Genomic DNA, 15,338 nt, shown 5'->3' with positions numbered 1-15,338 from the left:
CCTCCACTGCGGCACCTCTTTCTTCCTTTCTTCTTTTACTCCCTCCTTCATCCCTTCCCTTATGGCGGGACTCGGGTGGCCACCGAGATATGTGAGAGAGTTACTGCGTCATTTCCCTAAAAACCAAAATGAATATGAATAACGGTGGACTGCAAGCTTCTGAACAATTAATGAGCCTAACAATAATAGTTACAAAGTTCACTTTTCAATATTAGTTGACCTGCTTGCTAGTTAGCATATCTAGCTGATTATGATGTACTACACCACTGGCAATGCTATGCCTAAAAGTGCGCTCTCCCAACTCAAAAAGACTATTTTATAAAAATTGTGTAAAACAGTAAGTGAAAGACCCACTATAGTCAGCACAGTGTATCTATGAACGATACGGCTACCACAATGCCTAGATGGTGTGCAATGGCAATAATGAGGATGACATTAACCCAGATGCGTAAGTTTTACAAAAAATACAGTTGCCAGCACTAAAGTGGTTTTAAAACTAATGTCAACAAATTATACAGGCGACACGAGTTACAGCAGCTAGCAACCTTTTGCTGCGAGGCTTGGTTATTTCATTTTCGAAAACTATTTAAAACCGGATCAATTAAGCAAGGTTCCACAATAAATCCAGCTGAAAAATACTGCAAGAGCAAAAGGTAGGCTGTCTTTAATTAATAAAAACAAAAATAATTGCCTATATGACGCTTGAGCTTAGATATGAAAAGCTGTATGTCTACTCCAGGCTGCTCCAGGTCTGCAATGTTAGCCACAAGAGCACACAGCGTGGCACTGCCATTTGCTCAAACCTGACTTTTTTTGCGGATTTGAAATTTCAGTACCTTCCTAAAACGTGCTAACCTCGTTATTACCACCATAAGAAAAGATCTACCAGATTACGCCAATATTCTTTTTCTCGTCTCTGACAGTACAGGCTGTCGCTTTGGAAAGGTTTGGTTTATGGTTTATGGGGGTTTAACGTCCAAACGTGACTCGGGCTATGAGGGACGCCGTAGTGAAGGCCTGCGGAAATTTCGACCACCTGGGGTTCTTTAACGTGCGCTGACACAGCACAGCCCACGGGCCTCTAGAATTTCGCCTCCATCGAAATTCAACCGCCGTGGCCGGGATCGAACCCGAGTCTTTCGGGTCAGCAGCCGAGCGCCATAACCACAGCCACCGCGGCGGCTATTTTGGAAAGGGTACTGAAGTGTCCCTCGCACTGAAGAAGTTTGGTTTATGTGGTTTAACGTCTCAAAGCAACTCAGGCTATGAAGGACGTCGTAGAGGACGGCTCCGGATAATTTCGACATTTTAAATATAAGCTCGTGATGACGGTCTCTGGAATGAAGCGGTGCCACAGGCTAAGTAACAAACAGGTCAACAAAATGCGCCCAGTAATCATGCGGCTAATCGATTACCGTTAGAAATTGCTCATATTGAAGAATTCTTCGAATCTCAAAGGGTCCAAACAGTACGTTACGGAGGAGAGTGCGTGAGATTGGAAAGAAGCTGTGGCTTAGTACTTCCAAAAAAAAAAGAGCAATAGAAAAAAGCGTCCTAAGGTTGTTTTCGATAAGGTCTCGATTAATGACTAGTTTTACACTTGGTACGAGCATAAAAATGAAAAAGTACCCGTTATAAATCAAGTTAATCGGTAACAGTCACAACAATATTGCCCTGCAAGACTACTGAATGTAAATTGTCGTAGTATAGTCAGCCAATGCTTTGACGTTGAACACCTCGTCTCAGTATATAAACCTGACCTAATTGCTCTTACAGAAGCATAGCTTCACTACAGCATCTATAACAGCGAATTTTCACCACCCAGTTTTATTGTTTATCGAAAGGATCGTACTAACAGAGGAGGCGGGGTTTCACTGCGTTTTAAAAACGATCTGATAATAGAGAGAATGTGTGATGCGCCCGGCGTTGAAGCCTTTTTCTGTAGAGTGTACTGCGATGATCACTGCGTTGTTAACGGCGTAGCACACAGGCCACGAGTCTCTGGACTTCGAACATTAGAAAAAATAAAGTACTATGTCACGTCTAAATCAAAAGACCATACTAAGCTTATTACCTGTGGAGATTTTAGCCTGCTCATACCAACTGGTCTGCTTTTTAGCTAATTGATAGCGACACCTCTAATAATGAGAAGCTTATTGATATAGCATTCTGCTTCGATCTGATTCAGTTAGTGAAAGAATATACACGTATCAAAGGAAATAGCAAATGAACCCTAGATCTCATTTTTGTACGAAGTAACATTACCGGCAAAATGCACTGCGAAATTGTGGAGGGAATTTCCCACCGTAAGTGTATATTCATTCAGCTCTTCTCTATATATGCCGAACATCATGTCAAAACAACCCGTGCGCCAGACTTCTCGTCTTCCGACGATGTGTCCACTTTAGACAAATTAAAGTTAGCATATGGTTAATTTTACTACAGCGCTAGTAGTAATTTTTGTGATGTCAATTCACTTTGGTTAAAATGTAAAACACCGTCGACGCACGTATTGATTCCTACATTCTGTTCAGATCTAGGAAGGTGAATAGAATAAATCATTGGATTGCATGAGAGGTTATTCATTTAAAAAACAATAGTCAGTCGGTTTAGAAAGCACTTAAACAAACACAAAGATGTTTGATTTCGAGATAAACTTTTCCTTTATAGCAGGAAACTTAAAGCTAAAGTGAAAGAGGAAAGGAATAGCTTCTACAACACGCGTTTAAGCAACATGATGACTGAAACCCTTGGCAAGTTCTGGAGATATATCAGTCCTAAAATGGCCTCCACAGATACCTTTATTATAAATAGAAACTGCATATCGGACGAATCTAAAGCTGCAAATGTTTTTAATGAGCAGTTAAAACCAGTGTTTACTAACGATAATGGCTCTGCGCCTTCCTTTCATCAATTTGAATTGTTGCCTAGTATTGAGGACTTGCATATTACAGTCTGGTGTGTTTAGCCCCATGCTGATCCCAGATGAGTGGAAAACGCCTGGTCCAGATGACCTTCCAATTGCATTTGAAAGAGGCACGCTAAATAGTCATCAAATTTTTTTACATTAATTATCATTTGTCTCTTTCCACAGGCCTCTTACCACATGACTGGAAGTTACCTCAAATAAAATCACTTTTTAAGCAAGGTGACAAACAGCTCATTCAAAGTTCTCGCACAATTGTTCTAACAAGCACACGCTGTAAGTTACTAGAACATATGATTCATAAGCACATCTCAACTTTTTTGGACGCCTACTCAATTCTGACCCCTGCACAACGTGGCTTCAGAAAAGGCTTCTCCACCATAATCCAACCAGCAGAAACCATTTATGATTTCACCTCGGCTATTATTGACGGATGTCAGTTTGATGCAATATTTCTCGATTGCCCCAAAGCGCTCGATAAAATCTCGCCCATTAAATTAATGGCAAAACTACGAGTAATATTGAAAAATAAACTTCATTGCGAATGAATACAGTCCACCAATCATCTAGACAGCAGTATGTGGTCATTAACGAATTTCTTTTGGAAACTTTGCCATTCACGTCCGCTGTTCCGCACAGGTCTGTATTGGGCCCTTTGATATTCTTACTGTTTATAAATGATATTGTTGATAGACTCAAATGCAGAATCAGGCTCTACGCGGACGACTGTATTTTATAAGTGTTATTAACTCAAAGGATGATCAGCTACACCTTAACAGGGAAATAGAGAGGCTATTGGAATGAATGTGGCACATGGAAGATGTCTGTCAATTCCAAAACAAAAACACCACCATGTCGGTGACTAAAACAAAACAACCACTTATATTTTCTTACTCAACCAATGGGGCTGTACTTCAGCGTGTCGCCGAGCACAAATATCCTTGTTTATATTTCGCGAGCAATCGGCACTGGGACCGCCATGTCACATTTATTACAAAAAATGCAATGGGTAATCTAAAATCAACTCTCCGATAGGCTTCCAGTAAAACAAAGCTTTTGGCATATAAATCTCTTGTACTTCCAATCATTCAGTATGCTAATGTTCTTTGGATTATGGCGGTTTAATGTCCCAAAGCGACTCAGGTTATGAGGAACGCTGTAGTGAAGGGCTCCGGAGATTTTGACCACGTGGGGTTCTTTAACGTGCACTGACATCGCGCAGTACACGAGCCCCTAGAATTTCGCCACCATCGAAATTCGACTGCCGCGGCCGCTATCGAACCCGCGTCTTTCGGGTCAGCAGCCGAGCACCATAACCACTGAGCCACCGTGGCGTCTTGTCAATGTTATTTGGGATCCGTTTACTGCTATTCTTATAACTTAGAAAGAGCACAAAACAAAGCCGTAAGATTTATCTTTAATAAGTACAGCGTAACGTCAGTTTCTAACCTGGTTGTAAAAGCAGGTCTTGAATCCATTTCAGAAAAAAAAAAGCTGAATACCTCACATGGGCCTTTTGTTCAATATACAAAAGGGTCATAACTTTACTAACTTTACTTCTTACTTCCTTCTTCTTTACTTTAATAACTTTACTTCCGTTTCAGTGCAAGAACGACGTGTTTAAATATTCCTTCCTTCCGCGTACTGCGGTAGATTGGAATGAACTGAATGAATCTCTTGTATCTCTGAATGCTTTTGAGGAATTTAATATTGTAGCGTAATTTGTTGTAGCAAGCTTTTTTTATCATGTTAAGACCGTCACATATTTGTCAGAATGTCGGCACTGTTGTAACTGTTGGTTTTTTTTTTTTTGCTATTGTACTGTTATGTAATTCTCCCTCTGCCACAACTCCTTCAAAAGGAGTTAGCGCATTGTAAATAAATAAATAAATAAGAAGGCCCAGTGCATCTTCTGGCGGAAAAAAATTATTTATTTAGATAAATATTAACGAAAATTTTCGAAATTAGTAAACAAAGACAGATCATAAAATAAAGAACAGTGTCTATGTCTGCGAGGCAATATGCAAAGAGGACCCAGGCGGCTGAAGGAACGCATTAAATTTTACAGCGTCATTCCCTTAATGCAGAGCTTAAGTGTGTTCCGAATTTTTAAATTCGGGACGGCAGAAAGTTAGGTGGGCGGATGAGGTTAAGTTTGCGGGGACACGTTGGCCACAGCTGGCGAAGGCCACGGTCAATTGGAGATACATGGGAGAGGCCCTTGCCCTGCAGTGGGCATGGTCAGGCTGATGACGATGATAGTTATGATGATGACTGACACCAGAAAGTGGAAACCGATAATCTGAAAAAACGTTCAATACCACGGCGTACTTTTTGCAATAGTCAAGTGTACTAAAGGAGACAGTTACTGCCCCTCTATAAAGTAAGAATTTGCGCATTTGGCTAGTTAACTGTTATACCCCTATTTCATGAGTGTATTAATGCACAAATGATCAAAAAACGCGGAGTTTACTAAAAACCACCTAAGTCATTATACACTGTCATGTAAAAAATGCCATGCTGTAGTGCAGTCTCAATTGTCCTTACACGTTAGCAGTACTCACTGTAATAAATGTATCGCTGCCACGGCAGATGAGGTGCTCCGCACCTTTCAATCGGTATCTTTCTGCTCGTGATCATTGCAGCCAATCTCATTTTGGCTTTAATGAACCAATCCGCGGACTTGCGTGATGATTTTTACGAATACGTGTGAAAGAGGTCGGTTGATGCACATCCCATTCCGGAAGGCTCCGACAACTTCGGCACTTTTGAAACAGTGAATGACGAGGTGTAGCCTAGCTGTGTTTCTTAGAAAACATGTAATACCGGAACGTGCTTATTATTTCGAGAGAAAAAAATCCCCAGAAACATTGATGACAATTCCGATTAAAGCACTTTCCCAGACCGTATGAAAAGGTTGTATTGAATGGTGTCCTCGTGTATATTTTTCCAGAAGTAGAATCGACATTTGAGCTAGTTGGCATAGCATCACTGAAAAAAGTTCCAGAAGATCAAGCACCCCTTAAATAGGAACTTGTAGAATGCCTTCTGTTTCTAACGCACATATTAGAAAAGCTGCATCGAAAAGCTAACATGGGACATTAAATACAGAAGAAGAGACAGGATAGTGGGGTGACCAAAAGCACCTCATCGCAAGCGTAAGCCTACTTTAGCAAGCACGAACATATACCCAAACGTAATAAAGAGCTCTCTAATTATCATAAAAATGGCTACGACCACACCCTTGGGGCTAAACCTTCGGAGGCATGCAAAACCCAAGTCCTTTGAGCACGGAAGAACAAACAAGGTTATCAGGGGCCGAGAGACCGAACTGACCTAGCAACCTGCCGTGTTAAGCGTTCGGAACGGTATAGAAAAGGACATTTTGCCAACGTCCAATCAGCGACATATCTCGTATGTGTACATACGCGAAATCATTCCGTACTTAACAGAACACGGCTTGAGCCGCTCGCGATCGCTTATAGTTAATGTGCTGCACTGAGGACGAGTAACTTCTATTCGCCTAAAAAGGGGCCTCAAAACTGGGAGCTGAATAAGCAAGACAACGTATGAGGAGCATATTCACACACAAATAGAAGCATTCAAATGTAAACGCGAATGTAACTCCGTGGGCCAAATTAGTGTTTTATGCAATATTTCTTCGCCCCATAGGATTTGGTTAACGTTATGTGCTCTGTGGAAGAAATATTCTATCATTTCAATACTTTATACAATTTTCAGGTGGCGTCATCACTTTCTAACAGTCGGTCACGTGGAAGCAGCTTGCAAATTATGTACTTGAAAAGAAAAAGCACTTAAGTGAAGACCAGACTAGAGGAGAGACATCAACATGCGCCGATTTTAAGCTGACGTTTTGATGCACGGTCATGAGCTACTATCTACATGTCTGATTTCTGCAAGGAGATGAAAAGAGAAAAATAAACGTCATAGATATATAAAAATAATGATGCTGACACTTGCCATCTAAGCCAACAATTAAAGACGGATAATTTTTAAACGTACAGCGCCATTTTTCATAAATATAGGATTATTAAGGAGAAGGAATGCTCCGTCTGGCCGTAGTTTTTCTTTGCAGAATGTCGTCCTATCACTTCAAAAGGACCGCACCGAGGCCCACGTTGCATGCGTCGGTGTGCAGTTCTATGTCGGCGTATTCGTCCAAGGGTCAAAGTATAGGAGTACTGTGGAGACAATTTCGGAGGTCTTCGAAAGCTTATTGTTGCTCATGGCCCAAAAGAACGGTTCTGCGTCCTTCGACAGGCGGGTTAGGGAGTCAGCTATCTGAGAGAAGTTCTGAACAAAACGACGATGATAGGCGCACAAACCAAGAACGCGGCGCACACTTCGCTTATCGGTTGGGATGGGCTGTTGAGAACCGCGTCAGCAAGTTTCGCCTAGAAGCAGCCAGCACGTCCATTTCTCCTGGGTGGCTCCGAGCATGTGCGGTCTACTCGACAACTTCTGCTACCAGGCCTGCAGCTGTAGACCACCTGGATAGGACCAGCTGTCATATGGCCTCAATCACCGTGCTTCGTAACGCCACAGTGTGTCCTTCCTCGGCCCAAACGAACGACGGGCTGAAGTTCGAGCAAAAAAAGCCCAGTTTATTGTGTCTCCTCACGTTCCGAGCGCCGCCGCGGCAAGCAGTCATTCGGTATTATCCCCGTTTGCAGCGACCATGCCTGGAGGCAATGGTGTCGTTTTTGGTGCATCTCCTGCGTGCTGCCTGAAGCGTCAGGGTTTATGAGGCACGGGTGTCGGAACACTTGTCGACCACAAGCTGGCCATGGAACACGTGCAGACCGACCGCAGCATACATGCTACCCAATTGGGATCCTCCTCACCCTCATGCTCAAACACGTGACGAGGGCTTCTTCATAAGTGCGTGGGGGTGCGAGATTGTGCGCGAAAGTGAACGTGAAGGGGCACTCCCTCCTCAGCGAGGCTGTCTTCTACTTAGGACCTTAAGGGAATTGGAGCCCTATATAATCGGCAGTGAGTGTGGCCGAGAGAATGTCCTTGTGGGAACGCGTGTTCATTGACCACGGTTCCATCAAGCAGCAGCGACCCCGAACCCAATACAAAAGGGCTAAGCAGCGTTTACGGCTGTCTTATAGAGGTCTAGGCTAACCTCCTAAGCGCTCATGATATGGCCCAGAAACTTCAGCTCTCGAAAAGTGCAAAGGAATAAGCGGTGAAATGACACTTTTTGGTCTTGAGAGAGAAACCGGCCGAACGAATTTCTTAATATACAGCGCGCAGGCACCTGGGGTCCTCTTCTAACGTGTCAGAAAGAAACTGGAGAGGAGACTTAAGCTCCGCCTCAAGAGTATGACGCGATAGATTTAATGGGTTAATGCTCATATATGCGGAATTGGTCATTCTCTTCCGACACTCATAGATCCCTGCGAGTCCTCGTACCGCTCCTGGTGCAGTGGTGCAGCGGTTGAGCGATCGCCACTGCACTGCGGACGGCGGGTGCTTCCACTGGTGTCCTTGTGCGATCCAGGTTGCTCTTCCCCAGCGACTAGTCATTAATTTAACTGCCATCTGCAACGGTGGGCAGTTTTCTAACAACCCGGTGGGCGGGTTGTGAGGCGCTCCCATCGGTGGGGCTACTCCAACTCGGGTTGTTTTTGTCCAGCAACTTCTCGCGACTAACCATTGTTTGAGACAAGACAGCGACAGACGGAGAGAGTTTCTTTTTCAATATGTTATTGACGGCCTACTGACGTATTCAGTCCCCGTTCGGGCAATCTCAGACGGTCCTATGGTTCATCTGGGTTAACTGGTCGCTATGATTGTGCAGAATGACGGTCGTCTAAAAGTGGATGCCAAACTGGATCACAGTCAGGCGTCTTGCACTATGCCGGCAAATTCCCTAATCTCGCTCTTATGAGCACCCATTTATACATCTGCCGGTTTTTCAATGCAGAATTTTTCATAGAATTTTTGACTTTTGTACAAAACACAATGCCGACAAGGGCACGTTGGAGTTATATGAAACAGCCAGCCTTTCGCTTACTTGCAGGGCCGCTCATTCTGCACAAAATCATGACTCGTTCAGATGTCGTAAACATAACACTGACTTGTAAACGTTTGGCCTACTTTGTTCAGATCATGACGAACATTATAAAAGTAGAGAATCCCAGGTAACATTTCGTTCTCTCTTAAATACTCCTTTGTCTTACCTTCTGGTCTCGGCTCGTCACGCAATCGTGACACTGCCTTCTTCCTGCGATGCAGGCTTACAGTAAAAAAATAACTTTATTCGGAGATCCTCCGCGCCTTCAAATGTGCCGTCCGCATTTGTGCCCTTTTTCTAATTTCATGCTTCCATCACTAGCAGAGAGCGCAAGACGCGATAGAAAGCGCAATGTACCTCTCTTAACAAGCCTTCAATGCATGGATCTGTGCGAAAAATCAGGCTTGTTGGCTCTACGCTCATACCCCCAATACAGATAATTTTAACACAATATCATTAAGGAGCTCTTGTCGCAAAATTCCAGAGTCGTCGTCGGCCTGGTAGACCTTGAGCGAGAAATCCAGGAAAAATCCCCAGAGAAGCTACTTAGAAGGTGGGTGGGAAACCTAGCTCATCTGACCTTGCGGCATCATCACAACCTACCCACCGGATTATGAGAAAACTGCACAACGTGGCAGGCGCCAGCTAAAGTAATGATTGGCCGCTCGGGAAGAGCAACTTAGGTCGCACAAGGCCCACCGGTGGAAGCAGGTGCCAGCTAAAGTAATGATTGGCCGCTCGGGAAGAGCAACTTAGGTCGCACAAGGCCCACCGGCGGAAGCAGGTGCCAGCTAAAGTAATGACTGGCCGCTCGGGAAGAGCAACTTAGGTCGCACAAGGCCCACCGGTGGAAGCAGGTGTCAGCTAAAGTAATGATTGGCCGCTCGGGAAGAGCAACTTAGGTCGCACAAGGCCCACCGGTGGAAGCAGGTGTCAGCTAAAGTAATGATTGGCCACACGGGAAGAGCAACTTAGGTCGCACAAGGCCCACCGGTGGAAGCAGGTGCCAGCTAAAGTAATGATTGGCCGCTCGGGAAGAGCAACTTAGGTCGTACAAGGCCCACCGGTGGAAGCAGGTGTCAGCTAAAGTAATGATTGGCCGCTCGGGAAGAGCAACTTAGGTCGCACAAGGCCCACCGGTGGAAGCAGGTGCCAGCTAAAGTAATGAATGGCCGCTCGGGAAGAGCAACTTAGGTCGCACAAGGCCCACCGGTGGAAGCAGGTGCCAGCTAAAGTAATGATTGGCCGCTCGGAAAGAGCAACTTAGGTCGCACAAGGCCCACCGGTGGAAGCACCTGCCATCGCATGGTAGTGCCGCATCACTGAACACTTGCACCACTGTGTCAAGGGTGGTACGAGGGCTCCCAGACACTTGTGAATGTAAAGTAGACAATGACCAATTCTGCATATATGATACTTAACTCATTATGCTATCACGTCATACCCTTAAGGTGGAGCTGAAGTGTCCAAATATTTGAAACAGCCACAAATCTGCGCTTGAAACCAGCATTTCTCCAGCGTTTCAAGTGATGAGTCTTAAGCTTATCTAATTTTTTGCCTTCTGAGTTCATAGGTAAAAGAGATTTAGAGGCGCTGCCTATGAGTGCCTGTGTGCATTCATCTCATTGTCCTTATGTGGCAAAGTAACACAACTGCCGCATTCGGCCCCTCCGTAAACAGGAAGGAAAAGTATCTTTTTTATTTATTAGATTCACTAAACTCATACAGAGGGATATTCTAGCAACAAGCGATAATACCGCACTGGACACAATCGATCCGACACTGCTCCGGCGCTGGCCGGAAGCTTCCTGTTTCGTCAACATCTTTAGGATGAGAAAAAATGCAAACGTTTGTCATCCTAACAATGTGTCGTTTTTCGAGCGGTTTTCAATGTCCCGCAGCATTTGCTCCAAGTCTGGTCTGGCAGCTTCCTGTTCCATCGCCGTGTGCATCATCCAGACAAGCAGGGCGCAGCGCCGACCGGAGAAGACCGGAAGCACTCCGTGCGCCGTTTCGCTCGCGAACGACAGCATTCGACCGCACTTGGGTCTCAGAATGGCCTGCGCAGCGTGGCGGCAGAGACACGCATTGTGTCCACGTAAATCTTGATGCTTCAAGATCTCCCTTAGCCTTCAGCGCACAAGAACCGCACAGAAGAACAGGGCCGTCAGTCGTCACTTTTACACCTACTAGCCCGTATTCAACTATCGTTCTTCTACAGACCGACCTTGCTTCCATAGCTACATTACGGTAGCATTTCGAGCCTCCGGCATGGCGGTGGCACATGACGATGGCGGCGCAGCCACGACGTGGCGGTGCCGCCACCACCACGTGGTCGGTCACGTGACCAGCCACGTGGTGCGGAGCAGCTGCTGCTGCCGGGGGCGAGGCGCGCCGGCGAAACCGAGCTGCAACAGCTGTGTGCATGCGCCGTATCAAATGGGACAAATATGAAGAAGGAACGCCCAGAGAAACGGAGCGGCGAAAGAATGACTTTTCAATTCAACTGAGCAAGTTCCACTACGTCACCTGTAGCTATCGCGTCACTCCAGGTTTAACCAGAACTAAGCCACCGCCAATTTTTCCTGTCCCGCCTGCCTCTTTTTATCCTGGAGTGCTTGGCTTCACTAAGGTAAACTCGGACTCAGCGCGGATGACCAGCGGGCATTAGCGAAGGAAGCTAGCTCCTTTCATGCGATAGCACAAGGAGCTCGTCGGACCATTTTGTGCTGACGCTGTGACGTCACACTGGAGATTAGGCAGTATGCAGAGGCGTTATGGTCTACGGGTGGGGTCTAGATGCTGTGTGTGGCAACTATGTATGCGAGTATGAATCATATGACCAGTCATGCCTCATGGCAAACGGGAAGTGACGTCCCCAGATTGGACGTGACATGCGATGAGTAGCAGCTATGCGCGTCTCTATATGAGCCATGCGACCAAATATGACTCATGACATAGAACAGATGTGACGCCAAGTAAACCGGAAATGCCGTAAAACCAAACAGAAGTAACCTCCCCACACCATAAGTGACGTCAACTGACCGGAAGTTCGTGGCGTTCAGGGGCCAAGTGGCACTACGCTTCATCATCACACACGTAAGGTAATTAGCGTCCCCCAAATTTTCCCTCAGTTCTAGTTCGTCCCTCCAATGAAGGTGCTACATGCCCCTTCTTTGCATCACAACGTCACAAATATACGGATACGCTGACGCTGGCAGAGTCACTGCCGGTATGCCAGTGTTATTCAGTCAAGCCAGTGATGAGACTCAAGCAAAACTTCTGGCCAGTATGTCGCCACAAAACACATTACAAAAACAAAACCAGCCGCATGTCATACCTCTTTATCTTCTTCCTCCGAGCAAACATATTTTTACAAGTTCTATTTTCTGGTCACAAGGGCCGAAGGTGTAGTTCTCTGTACTTCCATTATCAGAAAGGTGACCAGGAAAAAAAAGGCCTGAGAAGGGAATTAAGTGTGCTTGTTTTTGTGTATTTGTGTGTGTGTGTTCGAGTGTGTGTGTGTGCATGTTTCTGTTGGTGTCGTTGCGTTTATGAGTGCCTGTGAGTTTTTTTGTGTGTGTGTTTGTATGAGCGCGCGTGTATGTGCGCGCGTGCGTAAGTGTGTGTTTGCGCTGGTGTGTGTGTGTGTGTGTGCATTTGTTTTTGCATTAGTGTGTGTGCATGCTTGTATGTTCATGTGCGTGTGCTTGTTTTTCTGTTTGCTTGCCTGCTTTTTTTGACAGTTCCATAAAAAAAAACCACTCCATTTTCACGAATGGGAAGGTGCCGCGGCGGAGAGGATTGGAAGGCTTTGGGCGAGGAGCGACGGAACGACAAATGCGCCATTCTTTAAACTTCTTTCAGAGCTTTCGGACGTGATCTAAAGAGGCGTCGCCTATAAGCAGGGCAGTCAGCTGTTGGTGGCTTCCTAGAACTTTTACTTTACACGATTAGCATGTCTTTAAGACACATGAGTAATCAATCTTAATGCCGCAATTGACAAGGTAGTCAGCTAACCTCCAAGCTTTTAACATCCATAGAGCCTAGTTTTGATCAACTGGGCATGCAGGTCCTACGACTAGATTTATCAAAGAACCTCGCCAACACGCCTATCACTACAGACCAACAGCTTCGCCCGGGTCCTAGCGCAATATTCAACGTTAACAAAAAAAACTAGTTTCCTTCGAATAAAGAGGCACTGGTAACATTTTGGTGTTGGACTGCATCAATACGTTATCACTTTGTATAAACGAAGATATTAGTTGACAAAAATTGCTTTCTTATTGGCTACCATACCACACCATAACGAACAATAATGTCGCGCGGGAAAGGCGCTGATTGTCCTAAGGCTTTCAGAAGGCTGTGTCATGATGAACGAAATTAGCGTCGTCTCCACAGTTTGAACCGACCATGCAAAAGCCTTGAAACGAGAAGCTTTAATATCTGAGCTCTAAATGTGCCACATTTTCACGAAACTACATTTTACAAGGTCGCTGTGGTACATCCTCTGCATGCATGAAATAAAAAAAAACTACAGTGCTCGTACGAACCGCAGGAAAACTACATCCCTTCAGTTATTCTACACGAGTGAAGAGCAAGCCTTTACTCACCCGAATGCTTGTACGGGGCGTCTTGGTGAACACGGTTTGGCCGCCGTGGAAGTCGTTGTTCAAGTATATAGAGGCGCTGCAAGTTTGGAGATAAGAAAGGGAGAATAACCCACTGTTAACAAAATGTACTTCAGTGGCCAGCAAAAAATTGAGACCGAGTGGTTAATAAAAAAAAACTGTTCGGTTAGGCCATATGCGAATTAGGTGCGCTAGCTTTGTGTCGGGGCCTCATTGCTGCAGACTAAAACTGTAGGGTACTGCAGCGCGCATGCGGAAAGAGGACCCGAAGCCAGTCGTCTGCTGGACTCCATAGCGAGTTGTTTTACTCCTTGAGACCACCCGGACCTTGGGCTTTCTCCCACGCAGCTCCGGTTATCTTCCTCACACACTCCGCTCTGGAGAGGTGGCGTTGCTACAGCAGCCTTTATCGCCTCTTTAATGCTATGAGTCGATGGCGTTAGAGGCGTTAATGCCCATATATGCGCAGAATCTTTCATTCTCTGCTTTACGTGGAGAGATCACTGGGAGTCATCATACCACTCTTGACGCACTGGTGGAGCGGTTAAACGACGCGCCACTGCCCTGCGATGGAACGTGCAGCCAGCGGTGGAGCTCGTTAGACCCAGGTTGCTTTTCCCGAGCGACCCGCTCCTCCAGACATACAGTGGCGAAATCGTAGAGCAGGAAACTCTGTGCTAGCCCACTGAAAGAAGGTAACACAACAGGCTAGGCTTATTGGCTTAGTGCATGAATCAGCGAAAGCAGTTATAAATTCGTTTTAGCCATGTAGCCTTGTATTCTGCCGTGGAGCCACCCTCAGAGAGCGCAATCCTCTACCCTCTTCATAACCTTCTCTTTCTATGGTAATCACAAACTCAGCAAGGAAGGGAACACCTCAGGACGCTTGCTAACGACTCGACAAAAGCACTTCTCTTTGTCTGGACAAAGCGTTCATCATTGGCGGGGTTTAAATAGGGTCATCGCTCCGAAGAGGAAGGCCGGGTGAAGGGGAAAAGGGGTGGGAAGTAGGAATGGTGTTAGGGTGGGGAGGGTGAATCTTGTGCGGGCATGATGGCTGCTAAGATAATTAACCGGTTGACCTGCACAACTGTGAAAAGAAAAAGGCCAGCTCAGCAGAAAGGAATCTGGCGGTGTGGAGCGTGGAAAGATAGCAAGCGTGGGATTAAAAGGCAGTGTGTCCAGCTGCAACAGGTGGCTTGATATGACTGGCTGCGTTGACCTGAAAAAGTCAGATGAGGAATTTCCTCATCTGGTATCTCACGTGATGGTATATGGTATGTCGCGTATGTTGCACCCGCTTGATGACGTCATTTCAAGCAAGGCGGACATTCACATAACGCTTGACGCATGCAATAATAAATGCGAGCTAAGGGATCGTTTATACAGCGCGTGCAACACATACCTGTAGTCCCGAAGTGACAGCGGTAGCTTATATTCCGGACACTTGCAGGTGGCATTGTCCTCGAAGTCACAGTTGTCCAAGTGGATCATGTGGCTTAGGTCGGTCCTGTTTGTCGTGGAATCTGCATGTTTGAATCGCATTTTGGGCTCACAAACAGCCACTACGGTAGCAACTTTGGTAAACTGAAGGCCCATATCTTGATTTGGACAGTTCAAAAAGGACGAAAAACTTATGACCTGTATTTCACATTCTCGTCAGCCTTGTCTTTCACTTGGTTCACATAAAAAGTATTGTAGTGAACTATGATAAACGCTCCTGAACTATGATGAA

General features: G+C 45.6%; 1 protein-coding gene across 2 annotated transcripts in view; it reads right to left on the bottom strand.

Annotated features, from left to right (window-relative positions):
* LOC144110644 (prolyl 3-hydroxylase 2-like) overlaps positions 1-15,125 on the bottom strand; it is a 63,328-nt gene extending 48,203 nt beyond the window's left edge. The window contains exons 1-3 of one of the 2 annotated variants that reach the window (XM_077643685.1): positions 15,009-15,125; positions 13,586-13,661; positions 10,632-11,032 (exon numbers count right to left, since the gene is read on the bottom strand). In XM_077643685.1, coding sequence (XP_077499811.1) covers positions 10,826-11,032; positions 13,586-13,661; positions 15,009-15,097 — 372 coding nt within the window. In that variant the 5' untranslated portion in view covers positions 15,098-15,125 and the 3' untranslated portion in view covers positions 10,632-10,825. Of the gene's footprint in view, positions 1-10,631; positions 11,033-13,585; positions 13,662-15,008 lie in introns of those variants that run through there. The other variant, XM_077643686.1, reaches the window with a different exon arrangement.
* Positions 15,126-15,338: the final 213 nt, after the last annotated feature.

This window comes from Amblyomma americanum, chromosome 11, assembly GCF_052857255.1.
Source record: "Amblyomma americanum isolate KBUSLIRL-KWMA chromosome 11, ASM5285725v1, whole genome shotgun sequence".
NCBI lineage: Eukaryota > Metazoa > Arthropoda > Arachnida > Ixodida > Ixodidae > Amblyomma > Amblyomma americanum.
This window is presented reverse-complemented; position numbering and strand designations above follow the sequence as displayed.